Source organism: Mastigoproctus giganteus, chromosome 6, assembly GCF_048544385.1.
Source record: "Mastigoproctus giganteus isolate SK-2022 chromosome 6, ASM4854438v1, whole genome shotgun sequence".
NCBI lineage: Eukaryota > Metazoa > Arthropoda > Arachnida > Uropygi > Thelyphonidae > Mastigoproctus > Mastigoproctus giganteus.
The window spans coordinates 64,974,711-64,992,416 of NC_143580.1; the positions used below are offsets into that span (position 1 = coordinate 64,974,711).

Here is a 17,706-nt window from a genome sequence, read left to right on the forward strand (position 1 = left end):
GTGCTACGCACTGCTGCTCCTTCCCACCGGGCTACGGAGGTGCCCTCTTTCATGGTACTCTCTAGTCAATCGTGAATGAAAAATTGACTACAGGCAGAGAAAAAAGTTCAAAGGTGCAAATTTGACATTTCTAACAGGAATACATTTGGTAGGACACGAAATATATATTTAAAGCTCGAAAATTTAATAGAAGAGGTGAACGTAAATAACGAAAGCAATAATTAAGCATTAATTAGAATTAAAATATTGATTCTTCAAGTTTTAATGCACAGGGAGCGTTTTTATTAATTGGATCGTTTGAAAATTGAAGGTGAATTAAAAAATACACCGCCTTCTCTCGCAAAGTATACAAGAGGAGATTAAACATTAAAATACAGTTTAATTTATTAACTCAAGATTGCTTTTAATAAATTGAGTTTATCAATAATTTTTATAACTCATTAGTTTTGTATTTAATTAATCAGTTATTTTCTTAATTCGTTCAATATTAAATTAAAGATTTTTATTTTATTCTTTTCTTCACAAGTGTACAGGAGTTATGAGTTTAATTCTAGTTATGAATCTCCCTAAATGAAATCGGGTTTAGAGGACTGGAAGACTTCAATTTGGGCTGTATATATACATGTCTTTATAGATTGGACGGCAATTAATTTTAGTACAGGTATTTACGTTTTTAAAATTAAATAACCAGATTGATAATTCCAGATATGCGTATCTATCCCCAATCATAAATCACAATAATAAACATTTACATATAATCAATTTCCATATATATAAAAACATTTCTTTGTGATTTTGATCCTTTGATAAAGGAAAAGTATTTTTTTGTATCGCACTGAATACTCGTACAACAGTTAAGAACTTTGAACTCAAGAGAAGGACTACTAACAGCCAATATTTTCTTTTATATTTTTTCTCCATTAAAATTACAAGAAAGAGAAAACTTAACTCTTTATCAACTCTTTTGTTAATCAGAAAAGATAATTACCTCCTTTAACAGGATAAAAATCGCAAAAATTGAATATACAGACAAATGACAATATTCCTTCATATTTTTGACAAAAGAATAACTATGACATGTATTCGAAACTTTAATGGATGGCATTGCAAAATCATTACAGGCCTTACAAAATTCAGTAGACAGAAGTTTATTTGGTTTATGTACGACAGCTATTTCAGCTTTCAAGGGAATTTATTCATAAATAATTATCATTTTATCCTATTTAAAGGCATCTATTTAAGTTTAATCTTACGAAAATGTTTGGTTTGATTCAACACTTCAATTCATGATCTTGAATTTGATCTGAAACTGTAAGAGAGGCCCATATGCACAAAGATCAGCACAATATTAAAGGGAATTAATATTACATTTTCCATAATTTAAGTCAAATCGGCAAGGATTTGCACAAGAAAGGTTGAATATTCATCAATAATGAGCATTGTAATGATACTCTCCGTCATCTTTGTTAATAAGCCGCATCAGAGAAGGATTAGATGTAAATCTCTCCTCTTAGGGAGAAGTGGGTTCTCTGTTATAAACAAACTAATTTTTTGCAGCTGTTGCTCCCGCAGCCTCTCACATACCTCGATCATCCTGGACAAAGAATGATCATTTCTAAGCCTTATTTTTTTATAAAAACAGGAAAACAAATCCCAATATGGATATTTCTATATTACTTAGGGCAGGTTCAGGGTTTTATTTGTTCATACTTTGTATCTCATAACGAATGGTGCGTGTATTGGTTTTGCAAGTATCCATACAATTATCAATATGGAAAATTTTATCCAAATAAACAAGTACAATTAAATAAATAATAATCGTTACTGAAGTATAGCAATATATGTCACAGCTATTATGGTTCTGTCCGTGAAATTACAGTGATCGTAACCCAATGAGAAAATAAGCGCTAAGTGCATGCTTTACAACCAAGTGTAACTTAGGTGAGGCTGTCCTGATTGCATTTTTTCATAAAATAAATATTTATTATTGAATAATAATTGTCACTCGCCGATAGTGATACCATTCTGCAAATTCCAAAAATAAGCTCGTCTTTAATTACGATTCTAACAAGATAAGGTAATTATTCATATTTAACAGTGTTTTCTAGGTTATACTTAATTAAATTGGGGATTTTTACAAGAGGAGGAACAGTTTTTTTTTTAAAATAATACGCTGACTTGGAAGAATGTGAGTAAATCCGTAGAGAAAGCCCACTCAAGATTAAGACGTCTTTTCCCCGATCCAAACCCACAGTTAGCTAACCCTTGCCTCAAACAGACAGAGAAATAACAGTTATACTTCAGTAGCGATCAGCAGTTTCTTTCAGTAATTAATAAAGCCATAATTTTCAATGATAATGGGAATTGGGATTCAAATGGACGCAAATGTTTCAGATATTTGTCATATACGAAGCCCGAAAACTTAATTTAGGGAACCACGTCTAGATGTGTTGAACGAACATCTCAATCAGCTTCAAATAATTGTTAACGAGCGTAGAATGAACTCAGTTATAACATCTATAGAATTTGTGCTGTCTTGTTTCAATCTTATGCAAACAAATGCATCTAAAAAACAGATTCGGTAGTTTTCTAAACAAGAAGAATCGTGCTGAAATAAAATCAATTTTTCTTCTTATTATGAAATAAGGAACATATTGTGAAGGGTATTCCAATCAGATGGCTGAAATTTCCACTTTGTTAGTTATGTATTTCCTCAAATTAAGTCGTCACACTTCGTATATCAATTAATAAAATGAGTAAAAAATAATGCAACTAATATTGGGTTGAATTATAATTCTGTGCTGCTGGGTTTAAACCGAAAGGGTATTCAGTTAATTTCTTAATCAAACCGATAATTTTATATTCACAGATTACGTAAACCAAAGGGGGTCAGATAAAAATGATAGTTAAGGATGGGAGAGGAGTGCTCACATGAATGTTATACCTTACAGGTTTTTTGACGATGGAAAAGTTAAAATATCGCGATATACAATTTATGAATGATTTCCATACACGTTCTGGTAGTTATTCAATTCCATTTCGGGAACTGATTTTATTAACTCATTAATACACATATGACAGAAAGAAAAACATAAAACTAAACATATGTAATACATACGCACTGGATAGGTTTAGTTATGAAACCAGAAGTGCTCAGTATCAATACTATAAGGAATTACTCTATTGTACAGACATTGGAGATTGAAATATTCAAAAGTTCCTAGGCATAATCAAAAACTTAAAGAAGACTTAAGCGGTTAGTACAGCGGTTTTTTAAATCTATATTTTCATTAACTAGAAGCCTTGGACATTATCTTTACTTACAGAATCGTATTTATATGACAATTCATAATCTTAAACAGTTTTCAGAAAAACAAAATTGAATCCTGAAAATCCTGTGCATCTTTCAAAAACAAGGTTTATTAGTATTTTTGAAAGATGCACAAACCTAGAAGCAGCTAAGAAAATATTTAGTAATGGATAGAAAGGGCGTGACAGTAACGGACGCCATAGTTTCGCTATCATAACAGATTCCACATGATTATCAAGGAAAAGCTGCTTATGGATGATTTCTAAACCACTAATAACTTCGTGTGCTTGAAAGTGTTACTGTTGAAGTCAAATTAGGAGCTTAGAGAACAGAAGAAAACTAGCACAAAATGTAAAGAATTTCTTACATTTACTTAGAACAACCCATTCCAAATCTTATAATTTAGCACATTACAGAACAACGTGAAAATATATTACAATATCATTTCGGAATTGTAATGATTAATTGTAATATTACAACTAATCAATTGGAAAGACCAATAGAATGTACTCTTCTCACAGTCCTAGAAGGTAAGTATATCTTATGATTATAAGCAAATAGTTGTTCCTCTGAGAACTGTTGAATATGGTTACTTTCAAATTATACTGAAGTCCACTCCCTCCGTTATAATCCGCAAACATTAGAAGTAGAAGCTATTTGTAAGGTTTAAACAAATATTTTGCATTTAGTATGCAACTGCATCGTATTTTAGTTTAGATAACATGACCAATGGAACACAGGTCATAAATTTAAAAACTCTTAACAGGCTAAATTCATTAGAATATTCTTATTGCTATAATTTTATAGCAATAAAAATTTTATTACGAATCATTTAAAAGCTTAAATGAATGTGCACTTCATACCACAAACATATACACAGGGCGTTCCAAAAATTATTAAACTTATTCTAAGGCTCAAAACAAGAAAAAAAACATCCCAAACGCGAATTTGATTCTGGGTTATGGTTGCTTGAATTAAAAATAATAATAATAATAACAATAAAAATAAGCATATATGTGGTATCTCTTTGTTTTTATTCATACGTAGTATGGATAAACCAAAGTTTGTCCATACGTATTATGTTTAAGCATTTTACTAGGCAGGTGTTTGCTTATTTTTATTTTGTACCATTAAAAATTCCACAGCATTTTATTCAACTCAAACAGCTGTAGCTTCGTAACGGTCCAGAATCACCCATGTCCATTATAACTCATTTTTGGTCTTATTTTGGATCTTAGGATATATTCCATACTTTTTTTGCACATACTTATGGAACACCCTCTATTTTAAAACGTCTTACAAGACAGGCGGGCACCTAGGTGGCAGAGCTGTTGCGCTTCAGATCTCCCAGAGAGACTCGGTCAAAACGATGGAATCAAATTTACTTATTACATTGCAGCGCATAAAGACTCCTTAAAAATCAAGAGTAATCAAATTTATTAAAAAAATGGATCAAATTTTACTCCACAACATTATTTATGAAATTTTAAATGGTTTATTGAGTTCTCGAAGTAAATAGCAGGTAACAGGTCTCCTTCAAGCAAATTTGGAGATCTTTCACCTGCTATACTTAGTTTTGATAATGGATACCCAAAGTTCGATAAACGTTGACAAGAATACAATATTAACGGTTTATTAATACATGTATTGCAATAGTAAATAGGTTTGTCTTCTGTTTAATTTATACTTTGGGACTCAATAAAACATTTAAAATTGCGTAAATAACGCGGAGGGCCTAACTTTTAATAAATTAGGAGTCTTCATTCCACACAAGGCAATAACGCAGAATACTTTATCTCTCTAGGTTAAAGCAGCGTTTCTGACCCTGCTTGTGCGGCTGTTACCATTAAATACGATATACAATCAAATGATAAGCCATAGTCTGTTTCTAAACCTCGTTTATATAACATTTCCACACAAACACACTGTATACACGCATTTTACACAATACTACTCCATAAAATTATTAAATGGACATATAATGCACAGAACAATCAAGCCGGAAGGAAAGTGGTACTAGATTTAAATCCCCTTCTCCAAGTAATTCTAAATAAAACGTTCGACTACATTTGACTCATCACTTTTCTTATTTTTAATGGCAGCTAATCAAAATTCATTTTGTTTCTGGAAATTTTCTTATCAGGTGATTAATTTTTACATGAAAATACAACAGCGAAACTGCCATAGAGCACCGGATGTAACTCACCACAACATACATGGAGAATTAAACTACGAGGCCATCTACAAATACGTCTAACCTGTACCACCTGTTACTGAACAAATTGAAACAAATGAAAAATAATAAAAGGGAATAAAGAAAAGAACACGAAGTCGAGCATGATACTTTGGTTTATCTGATTCTATTTCGTAAACATGGACCGCTGTATTTAAAAACCTTAGCAAAAAGCTCCCAAAGTATCAATTCTTGAGTACCAAGGGTAAAAATGAGTGTAAAAACAGCATTACTGGAAATTCCAATTGCTGCGCATCCTTGTAAGCTATAAATATGCCATCAACATTGAATAATTCACTGGCCATATAAAATGGGGGGTCGTTCAACCTGAATGAAGTAGGGGGCTATTAACTACGAATGGCTGTATACGGAAATGAATATTCGTGGCAGGATAGACACAGCTATAAGAACTGACAGCACCGTGAGCAAAGGAAACGAAATAAATGGGATACCTCCGTTATACATATGGCCATGAGTGTGCGTGAGTTGGCAAGGCTCGCGGATATGCAGAACATCTAAAGCTCTAGAAGAGAAACTGAGGTAGGAAATTCTACGCACGAGCACATTCACATGAGTGCTGAGATAGCAGAATTTTGAAGATAAAATAATAACAGCCTTGGAAAAGTTCATTAATAATATAGCAGAGTGAAATACGATGTATCGTGAATTGCCATAACACGTGACTTATACAGAGCAGCCTTAGCTGTGAAGGCTACGAACGAATACTGATAAGAACTCAGTGCATTTACAGTGATAATTGACGTGTGCAGGCCCAATCTGGGTTCGTCTCTTGTAATGCGAAATGAAATGGAAGTGGGTGGGAAAAATCTGAAAAGTTAAAAGCTGATTATCTCCTTAAATAGTGCTGTTCAAGAAACTTTTTACAATATCAACAGTTCACGAGACATGTCACTACTGTGACTTGTCTCATGACGTTAAATATACTCGTGAATCTTGCACAGAATGAGAATAATAAGCAAAGATTTTCCTGTTAATTATAAAATTGGTATAAACACTAAGCAATCGCAATCCGTCAATAATTATTCTGCAACCAAAAGTCTAAAATCATAAATCGACCTATACTAAAGTATATATAAATGAAACACAGATCAAAAACAAATCAAATCACAAGAAAAATGGAATTGTTTTTCTTATATAAAAGGTTCTTCAAACTTTCATCTGTTTTTCAATGTAATTTATACTAATTTTATAGGCAACACGTACAAACACACAAACATATACAAAGCATTTCATTAAGCACATAAAATAACATGAAAAATTAATCACATATCAATCAAATCAATATGTAACATTATCTTTTTTCATTAAGAGACTTTTGATCTCATTTATAAATACCTTATTTTATGGAAATTACGAGATCATACTTGGAAAATGTTAGGTAAGTCACGTGTAACCATTAACATTTTGCAATAAAACGAAAACATGATTAATATATTTTGAATGCCATTTTTTGTTTCGATAATTTGATGAAAATCTGGAAAAAAAAATATTAAGGTACACGGATAGAAAGCTTTAAAAATCACTATTATATTAACACAAGATCTGTAAAAGAAAAAATACATATATAAATGTATAACTTTAGCCAAACAATTTACACTAATAAAAGTACTTATATCAGTAAACTATTTTAAAAAACATAAAACACGAAGGTTTTTTAATCATACAACTCATTGTTACAATGCGTTTTGAAAACTCAATGTAAAAATGGAGCAAAAATGAAATATTTGGCTTCGACTGTGCAGCCAAATATCACAAATCGAATGATATTGAAACAGAGGATGAAGATTGGAGTTACTACAAGGTAAACAATAGAATAATTGGGCCATACACTTCAGAGGATGGTTCTTTTATTTTCCTTGAAGTAATTTATAGTACATAACACATTTGAATCTGCATCAAGGACACAATAATTTATAGATCATTTCCGGCATTTAGAGCTAATAATAACCACAAGCCGCACTAAGATTTAATACATCGACAGGGTTAGAGACTAACAAAGAGCATAACAGACATGTGGTATAAAAAAAAAAACATGGCATTTGCAGTTCAACATAACAGACAATATAAAATCTCATCAACCTCACAGGAAGTATCAAAATAAACTGGCAGTGTCATCACTGTAATTACGGACATCCGTAAGTGTTGTGTGTGTGTGTGGGCCATATCAACTACCTTACCGTGAATTTTAAGTGTGACAACCTCTCTGAGTCCTTCACCGATGCTGTTTTCGGCTTCGCACATGTAAATACCTCCATCCTCCGGTTTCGTTTTTTGTATGGACAGAGTACCGTTTGAGAAGGTTATTACCCTAGAACTGACAGGTTCCGTTTTAGCAAGGTCGGAGGGATCTGAAAGTCACATACAAAAATAAATATACACAGGTCTTGACGTTAAAAAAAATAAATGGCTATTTATGTAATATATTTAATGAAAAAAAATTTTTTTAAACTGCCTCTCACAGCACAACAAATAGAATTAATAAATTACACCAAAAGTAGACGTAAATGACAGGCATCTCATAATGGGAAAAAGAAAATGGATCTTTTTTATGAAGTGGACACTACTCCTTTCAGTTAGCACTTCTCTTTTTTTAATAATAGTTAACTGTCCGTTAAGCTATTATGAAAGGTTCTTGCTCATCAAGTTAAAAGAATGATCAGTTTAAAGTACATAAATATTTGTATATTTAATGGAATTTTGTGTGCTTTTAATCTATGGACAGCACTGCTGTTTCTAATCAGAGACAATACTGGATTTTTAAATGGGACTGGAACCATGACCAATTTCCTACTACCATGTCAGGTTCCTTGAGAAATTTAATCTTTCTCTTTCCGCTGTTTCTCAGTAATTTAACTTTATGATCAAGCAACTGACAGGAGAATTAGATCGCGTTAACATTTGGCATTTATTTGGTGTACGAGTTCCATCAGCCATTCTCCGAAATTCAAAGTTAAGTTCAAGCCTGGACAGGCTGCTAAAATTGGATAATTACTGAACAAACTCCAAGAATACAGATAAATTCATGAAAAAATGTGAATTGTACCTTTTGTAACCTCTGTTATTAATCAGAGAAACAATTACTTTTAACTTAGATTTTTCAATTGAGTTAAATAACTTTAAGAGATCATACCTTTAACACTGAATACTGTTTTGATTAATTTATTGGTAGAAAAAGAATAAAACTGTTGCAAACCTAAAAAGGATTTTAAAAAATCAAAAAGCATAATTAGTTGCCAGTAGTGGTCTCATGAAATTGCCTTCAAAACCAAAAATCTTTGGCCGAAGACAGAATTCAATATATGGAATACAGAAACGTAGATGTGTTGAATTTGGGATTATTAAAGATTATTATTATTATGCTTGGATTTATTTCTTTTTATTGTCTAAAGAAGTTAGTTAGGATGTTAATACAGATGAATTTGTTTATTAAAAATATTTCAACAGAACGTTTTTTACACAGCGACGAACCAATCTGCTCACATTACCCTGTTTAGCTGAATACCAGTCTTTGTCTTAAGCGGTTTCTCTAATTTTTAACATTTCGTACTTAAAAATCGGCTGTGATTCGTAGCATTTTATTTTCACACACACATATATATATACAGAATAAAATATTATTACTTAACTTAGGTCATTATAAATACATTTGGTTACTATGTGAAAGCAATTTGGCCAAGAAAAGGACATTAGTCTTTCGAACCATCTATTCTGACCTTGCACTGCAAACCGACGCCATTTTTCAGAAAGAATCATGTTATTTTATATTAATAACATTTACAAGGCACTTATTATATTTATAAAACGCTGATTTATTAACTTACGGTGATACAAAAAGGTATTTTTCTTATGGAAAGAAAAACGTTAATTAATAGTGCAGTACTGGATAATTCGTGATGGTAACATTTCAAACAGAAAAGACGACCCCAGTAGTCTATAAATCTTCCCACTTTTAACGAGAGCACAAATAATGTACTCTCGTTTCTGGATTAAGACATGAACCATGCCTTAATCCAGCAAGGAAACTGGATGCTTCATATCTGTAGTAAATAGCACTAAAGAAATCCGTGGAAGTAACCTAACCATTGCAGTGATTGCTGCATTGTAAAAAGACTTGTCTTTTTCTTGTCAAACTGTGGAAAGTATTTATTTACTAATTCAGTGAAAAAAAATTCATGATAACGCTGCAGTAATTGTAAATTGTTACTTATACACAAGTATCCTTTTCAGATATCTTAAATATGGGATCCACATTACTCGTAGGTTTTAAAATGTTCCAGTTCAAAATAATAGGTGGCTGATTTATATTTTCAGACTTCGGTCACAGCTTCTTCACTAAGGTTTTGTTCGGTAATCTACTCATCTCGAAACTTGTGGAAACAAAAGCTAAAAATTCACGAGAAATTCCACAGTAAAAACAACAGCATATTATAAAGTTTCAATATTTCTAGTGTACAATGTAAATAAAAGATAACTCTTATATCTTTTAAGCCTAAACAGAAAATGACGCAAGAAAAAGTTCCTTTGTTTATGCTTTAATTTCTGAACCGCCATGGCCGAGACAAGCATATAAAATAAATGCGCCAAAAGGACTTGCTCTGCATCTGGTGAATTATTCAGATGTATTTCTGAGGAATTCATCTGCATATTAATGATAAAATCTGCAAGTAACAAAGTAAAAAAAGCCGCGAGCAGAATATCGATTATTTTAATCGCAGGGGATCAAAACTTATCGCGACACGCGATGAACACTTACACTTGGAGACACTCAGACTGGAATATTTACTTTCTTTTCTCCTTTTCTATATAAAAGGCTGAAACTATTCTATTTCTTCTGTAGTAGCAAGAAATCATTAGCACAATGCGGCAGTTAAACAAAAATACAGAACATGCGTTTAAAATCTTTAAGATTTTAATGTCGCTGGAGATGCTGTTTTAATTTGACATTTTCATAAGAAAATTATTCTAAGTAACTAAAAGCAAAATAAATGCGATTTATAAAGAAATGGAATTAAATTATTTTTCAGAGAAAATGAGACGCTTTATTCAACTATTAGGTTTTAAAGTATCAGATCGCCATGACTGAAGCAGTATTTAAAAATATCCATGAAAATGCTTCTAAAATATTTTAATTTCTAAAGTAGTTTTCAGAACTACTGGGTCTCAATATCATCGTAAAGACCTTCATTATCCGACTGTTGGATAATAAAAAAAAATTACGTTTTCAACTGTTGAATAATAGTAACAAAAACAGAACTAGAGCACATTTTCCATTGTTGGGTAATAAAAATCTGGCGTAGGTTTTGCATTGTTGGATAATAAAAATCTGGCGCAGGTTTTACATTGTTGGGTAATAAAAATCTGGCGCAGGTTTACATTGTTGTATAATGAAAATTTGGTATGAGTTTTCCATGGAATGAGTAGATTGAGAAATGGAAAAGTAGAGTTCATTATTGAAATAACAGATATTACGAAAATATCTCCTGAAATCAAAAGCAAGTTTCTGAGTATAGAGAAATAACCACAATGGAACTGACTGAGTTTTATAGTGTTAGAAAATGCACCATGATGCATTTATTATGTATTTCACAAAGAATTGATTTATCCTGAAGGAGTTAATTAAAAACACAATTTCTTTTATTTTTAAACAAATATTTATACATTAACCAATTTTAAAGAAATTTACGCTTTGAGTTTTAATGCGTTTTGTTTGTAAAAATATTTTAAAATTGATATTATATTGGGGTTTATTACTTGAAGCACACAGTTTCGTGTATAAACTGAAGAAAACTAACAAAATCTAATGTCCGGAAAAACAACGAAATCATCTTGGGGATTCGAATTCTATATTCTTTAGTTTACAGTTGGAATTCATGGATAGCTGTGGTCTACAAGCTGCATACGTTCTAAAGGCCAGTTTGCCTAGTGGCCAATAAAAAAAAACAAACAAACTCGGGAACCCTACACTTTTGTCAGTATCGGATGAGGTGTCTGGCTGTAGCGCAATAGGACAGTCATGCGGTATAGCTAATTGGCAAGGTGGGCACTGTATATCCAAATAATTACTTGGGGCACAGAATTCCCTAGTTCCAGTTCTACCTTCTGCTTGAGACTTAAGTGAGCTCAGAAAAGTCCCGAAACTTCCTCGCATCTCATCTGAGGTGTGGTCATTAAGCGTACATGTGTTAGATGAAGCTGGTGTATTATTTCATACTGGGCATCAACAAAGGATAATGAACTTCCAATACAACTTGTGAGAAAGCCCACCTGCTGTACAAATTGGACATAGTGGGAGGAAAAGTTTGTCTGTCTGCAGTTCTTATTATAGCAGCTGTTCAGTTGAGTGTCTGTTCAAGGTATTCTCTCCAAAGGAGTGACAGAAAACATGAGCAAGTTATACACAGACTGTTATTCTTGAAAGGAAGGATGTAACGCGTCCACGTAGCAAAAATAGAAACATGCGAGCTGTATTTATTCTGTGACATTAATTGGAATGAACAGCAAAAACAAGGAAATTTTAGCACAACTTAAACAAGTTGCGACATTTAGATCTAAGAAAAATATATTAGTGTTTAAGAAATTTAGCTCTTGCATGTTAGTGGGCATACTTTTGAATATCATCAGGAGACTGCGCGCTGTAGTTCAGTTAGAATTCATATACGGTAAAAGAGTTAACGTTATTTGTTAAATTTATGGAAGAGTAAATTAAGAGAGATATAAATACCACAGTTATGGAAAGAACTGTGGTATTTATATATCTCTATCGCTTAGCTGATTTTCAAATACTTCCCATGAGACAGAACTAATTAACAATTATAGCTCGTTTTTTTATTATTAAGAATGTACTTATAAATAAGATGTTTCATAAAATATCTACATTTGTTAGTATTTTTAATTAGTTCCTGAGGGAATTTTACAATTACTTTGTCTTTTCGTCTATAACTTTATATTCTTGAAAACTGTGAATAATTTGAGAAATTAAATTTCTCTTAAAGTACAAAAGTTTTTTTTATGTGAACACAATTTAAGGATTATTTACAGCGAAATGAAGTGAAACATATACGAACGTACTTCTTAAAGAATACCTTATATAGATTTAAAACGAATAATTTAAGTTACATTTAGAGAACAGTAATTCTGATTGAATATTTCGTTGGACGCTTACAGCAAAATATTCAATCAAAATTACTATTAAAACTCTGATCTCACAGGATATCTCTGATTTAGTAAAATTACATAAATTTGATAAACCATTAAGAGCGTTAATTTTCTTTTCTGGAATTATAACAGACCTTTCATATAGAGAAGAGAAAAGATGGAGGGCTCGTCATACAGCAGTTGTCATGCAGCGTTGAGGAAATTAAAGCTGTTTTCGTACAAATGGCATGTAAATGAAGCCATGAATATGGACGGTTACTGGAAAAACTGGATGAAGATACTCATATGTTAAACTGGACTTTTTTTCTCCGACGAGGTCTGGTTTCTTCTGACTGGCTATATAAAATATCAGAATATTTGTCTATAGTGTAGGAAAAGTTTCAAATCTTCAAGGTATATGAAGCACAAAACTTCACGTATCTTGAAGATTAGTGGGTGAATCCACAGGATTCTTCGACCTTTCTTTTCCATAGAAACCATAACCTCTCAGCAGTATAATGACATAGTCCAGGAATTTCTCGGACATTTCACAACGGAGGAAATTGCTGAAGCGTGGTTTCAGCAAGATGTGCAACAAGTCATACTTTAAGTGGGCCTGTAACCAAGCTATCTCTCCTGTTCGGATATGGAATAAACTGAAGTGATAATTTAATATTTACACAAGATTTGTAGCCATTAGATTTTTTATATGATTATCAAAGACAATGCTTACAAAAACAGTCCACTTATTCTGGAATAATTGAAAAGCAATATGTCTAACTTTACTCCCGACAAGCAGCAGACAATGTTTTCATATATGCTTCACTAAGTTCATCCATATTGTGACCAGTTTCACTATTTTTGTGAAAAAATTAAGTTACTTGTACATTTTGTCATGTTTCTGGCACTCTTTAAATGAACTTATTCGAATTTTCATCAGTTCCCATTTGAAATGATCTCTCTGTATTAATGCAGATGCAATTAAGCCATAGGGTGCCCTCCGAAGGTAATGTTAGATATGTCAAAAGTAACTTTATTCATTAATAGTTTCTGTAGTTTAGAAGGAAATGCAATTACTGTGCTGTTTTCAAACATATTTGAGTACTCACCTCGCAGTTTTGACCATTTAATTGTAGGTTTTGGAGATCCGGTAACCTCGCAATTAAGGAATACAACCTCTCCAGTTGGCACCGTGGTATGCTGTGGTTTCTTAATCCAAGTTACAGGCACTGGAAACAGAAATATACTTGCTGCAAGTTGGAAGAGTACGATGATATCTTCTAAATCCGGTATAATTATACAAAAGGTACTGTGACTTTGTATATTGCCGATTTAAGTTATATTTAAATTTATCGAAACAAGCTCATTATAGTTAGTTACAATGCAATACTGATACTCATTTGATTTTAGTGAGAATTTTAAGTTAACACATGGCCTGGAGTAGCAACTGTGTGTACAGTGTATTACTGACGTTACAGATACACTTACCTTTAACTATTAGCTGCGTTGTGAAGTCATCTTGGCCAGCTGAATTTCTAGCTGCGCATGTATAGTTGCCTGAGGATTCAGCACTAACTGGGTCAATAATTAACAAAGAGTAATCATCGTGTGAAGTGACCTTGAAGGCTCTATTGTTGTTACCAATAGTTAAGCCATTCCTTTTCCAAGAAAATGTGAAAGGTTTATCTCCATCCTCTACTGAACAAAGGATTTTTGTTGTCTTACCAACATGAGCGTAGGGTGGAAGGCTGAAGGGCTGAATCTTAGGCGGACCTAAAAGTTCAAGAAACGCATTTAGCTTTGAATAATTAGATTTATAAAGAAATTTTAGTATTCTTAGAATTTTAATATCAAGTTGATAAGTGCTAGAGATTGGGCTGCAGGAAATTCACGAGTGGCCAGCGAGAATCAACTCAATCCTTGTATATTTAAGTTACATTAAAGACAGAACGACGCCTCAATATTTAACAGATTACTCTATTGCAACCAGCATGTTTCTCAGGAGATTTCTTCATTAACAGAAGATTATAAATTTAAGTGAAAATCAGCCATTTGCATCGTTATTACAATTTTAATTACTCTAGGTTCTGCCCGAGTCAGTCTTTCAAAGACTAAAACAGAAGTATATAAAACAGCCATTTATATACCGAGTTTTTTTTTAGCCATTTGTATACTGAGTTTTTTCCCTTCTCTTGTGCTTTTCCATGAAGTGAAATTTAACCGGTCGAATGAACTCTTAAAGTAGAGTCAGAATTGAGCTATAATCATAAATTGATCACTGCAAGGAGGAATTATAAAGTGTTTTATCTCTCTTAAAATGTTTCGAAATAAATCCTAACCATCAATGATAATTTACAGCAGTAAAAATAACTCTTATTTATTTACTTGGTACAGATATGGACGTTCTATAAATTAACTATAATGCAATTTTAGGAATTTGTGATCGAATAGTAATATATTTGTTTCGTGTGGAATCAATTTAGAAGGAATGAAATCTAATATACACAAAACACAGCTTTAAAAATTAAACTAATAAATTGCATTACAATAAAATTCATATTTTATCTTTTTGAAGTGAAAGATGACAAATATTGAGGGAGTAGAATTAAAATGCACATACACCGAAAAAATGTGCAGTATAATTTAAATCACAGAGTTGTAATGACATAGATGAAATTATGACAGCGGAGAAGACCGTTAAAAAGATGCAGGCTTGAAAATGAATATCTTATTCGGCTTTAATGGCTTAAATGAGCCGTTTTTTCTTCGAGGGTGATATTCATAAAGAAATGAGCTATTACAGCACTTTATACACACCACAGTGTATAGAGCATTGTAACAGTTCATTACTTGATGAATATTTTATTAAACATTTATAAGCTTTAAATCAAAAATTTAATTTATATAAAATTATATTTATAGAAATATTCGTGAGAGAAAATCCGAAATATCCTCATCTGTTTCTTTCAATTCCGCACTAATATTTGCTTCTGTATTTGCCTAATTATTAGCCAGTTTCAATTACAAATGTAGATATAAAACGAATACTAATAAGTGTCAAATTATATTTCTATGATATGCGTATGGAAGTCTGACAGGTATCTGTACACACGATTTAACAATTTATTATCAATTAATTTATAATAAATACAGATTTAATACCGCTGTAACACAGACTTACACTTTTCGAAAAATCACTCCTATGGTTCAGGAGAGGGTTCTTTAATACCTGGGCTTAAACTGGATTTGTTATAAATGCAACTTAAGCAGCGTCCCCTCTAGCAAACATACCAACCAATTAAAATTTACAATAGCTTATAATACGCAAATATTTATCATTAACTTACCTCCACTGCAGAAGCTGGAGAACACTAAGAGGGACATTAAGAGATGACAGAAGGCTCTTCCCATCTTTGTATTCTTAATTCCCTGATCGTAGGTCATAAGGTTTGTCCGTGATACTCCATTGCGTCCTCACATTCATCATGTAAGTGATTCGAAGCATCACCACTTCCGGACTTCGGTGTCCTTTTTAATTACTCTTAAAATGAAAGTAAGGAACTCTTCCTGGGTTAATGCAGGAAGTTAATACACAAAGGGATGTGAGACTTCACTGTAAGAATTACAATCATTGTGTGTTGCCCAGCGCCATATTTTAACACCATTTTGCGCAATCACTAACGCGAGCGCCACACAGTGACGGAAGTATAAATCAAAACCACAAAAATATATTTCAGATAATACTGGTTTTATACAAAATGTTCCACAATGATATACATGGAAGCGAAAAATATAAATATGTGGTGTCTTTCAATCAAAAGGACCAACATTTCTGCGTTGGTTGAATTATACGTATTAAATGTAATTCACCAAACCTGGTTATCATTTGAGAAACAAAAATGACATTCTTTTTTTAAACAGAAGAAAAACGTAACCTGTAGCAACGAAAGAAATCATAAACAATGCTTGTAATCTTTTAAAAAATGTGATAATGTATGTTGAATTTGATTTTAATTTCCGTTTCACACTTGCATAAATATATAAACTAAGGGCTGCATATATTATGAAGAATGTCATTGACACATTAAACAATAGTAGGAATGACTTTATAAAACTAACAAAATAGCAATTATTGTTTTTATAAATATTACTCAAAATTATGTAATAGAAAAATTTAACAAACAACAGATTTAAGGCAAATACACAGGGATTCCTCGAATATAAATTGAAATTATAAAACAAAAACGTGTACATATTTTTAGAATGTCACTGGAATTTTAGAATGTATATTTTTAATTTCACAGAACAAAGATAGATTTAATAAACTTTTACCGAGTACATAAACATAATATTCATATTTAAAAACCAAAAACTTATAATAAATTATATTACAATATTATTTCATCATTTGAAACAAAATCAAAATTAATGATATTAAACTAAACGGGGATTGTGATATTCTCATACACTGCCAACGTTTTCTCATATTAGTATAATTCATGAGATTCTAAAGAATATTCAGGCTTTATTCTAAATATTAATAAAAGAACAAATACAAAAAAGAAATCTGAAGGGATAAAATAAAGCCTAGATTTTAGATCAAACTCATAGTTATGGGGTGAAAATAAGATCAAATCAAACTGTTAATATGTTCAGGAATACAATCATAATTTTTAATAAAATATGATAATTATTACATCCTAAATGAACCTATTTTAATTTCTATATAGAAAATAATTATCTGCTGGAAATATGTTTGAATATATGAGACAAATATATATCAATCTCTAGCATATATTACATATTATAAATGCAGAGGCTGAAATAAATGCAAGTTATTCATAAAAAAATTTAACCGAAATCCGAAAATTAAAACATATTTTAGCACATACACATGGTCTTTCACACAATTCTCAGACAAATTAATCGTCATTTGATTATAAATGCAGATACCTTCAAACACCTACACCAAAAAAGTTCTTTAAGAATAAAATTAATTCTTTGAGAA

The 17,706-nt window shown here is 31.7% G+C and overlaps 1 protein-coding gene across 1 annotated transcript in view; it reads right to left on the reverse strand.

Annotated features, from left to right (window-relative positions):
- The window catches only part of LOC150084358 (hemicentin-1-like), a 117,100-nt gene that overhangs the window by 45,207 nt on the left and 54,187 nt on the right, over positions 1-17,706 (reverse strand). Inside the window, exons 23-26 of the mRNA XM_090376196.1 lie at positions 16,046-16,171; positions 14,187-14,471; positions 13,808-13,927; positions 7,742-7,912 (exon numbers count right to left, since the gene is read on the reverse strand). Of these exons, the coding sequence (XP_090232322.1) occupies positions 7,742-7,912; positions 13,808-13,927; positions 14,187-14,471; positions 16,046-16,171 (702 nt within the window). The remainder of the gene's footprint in view (positions 1-7,741; positions 7,913-13,807; positions 13,928-14,186; positions 14,472-16,045; positions 16,172-17,706) is intronic.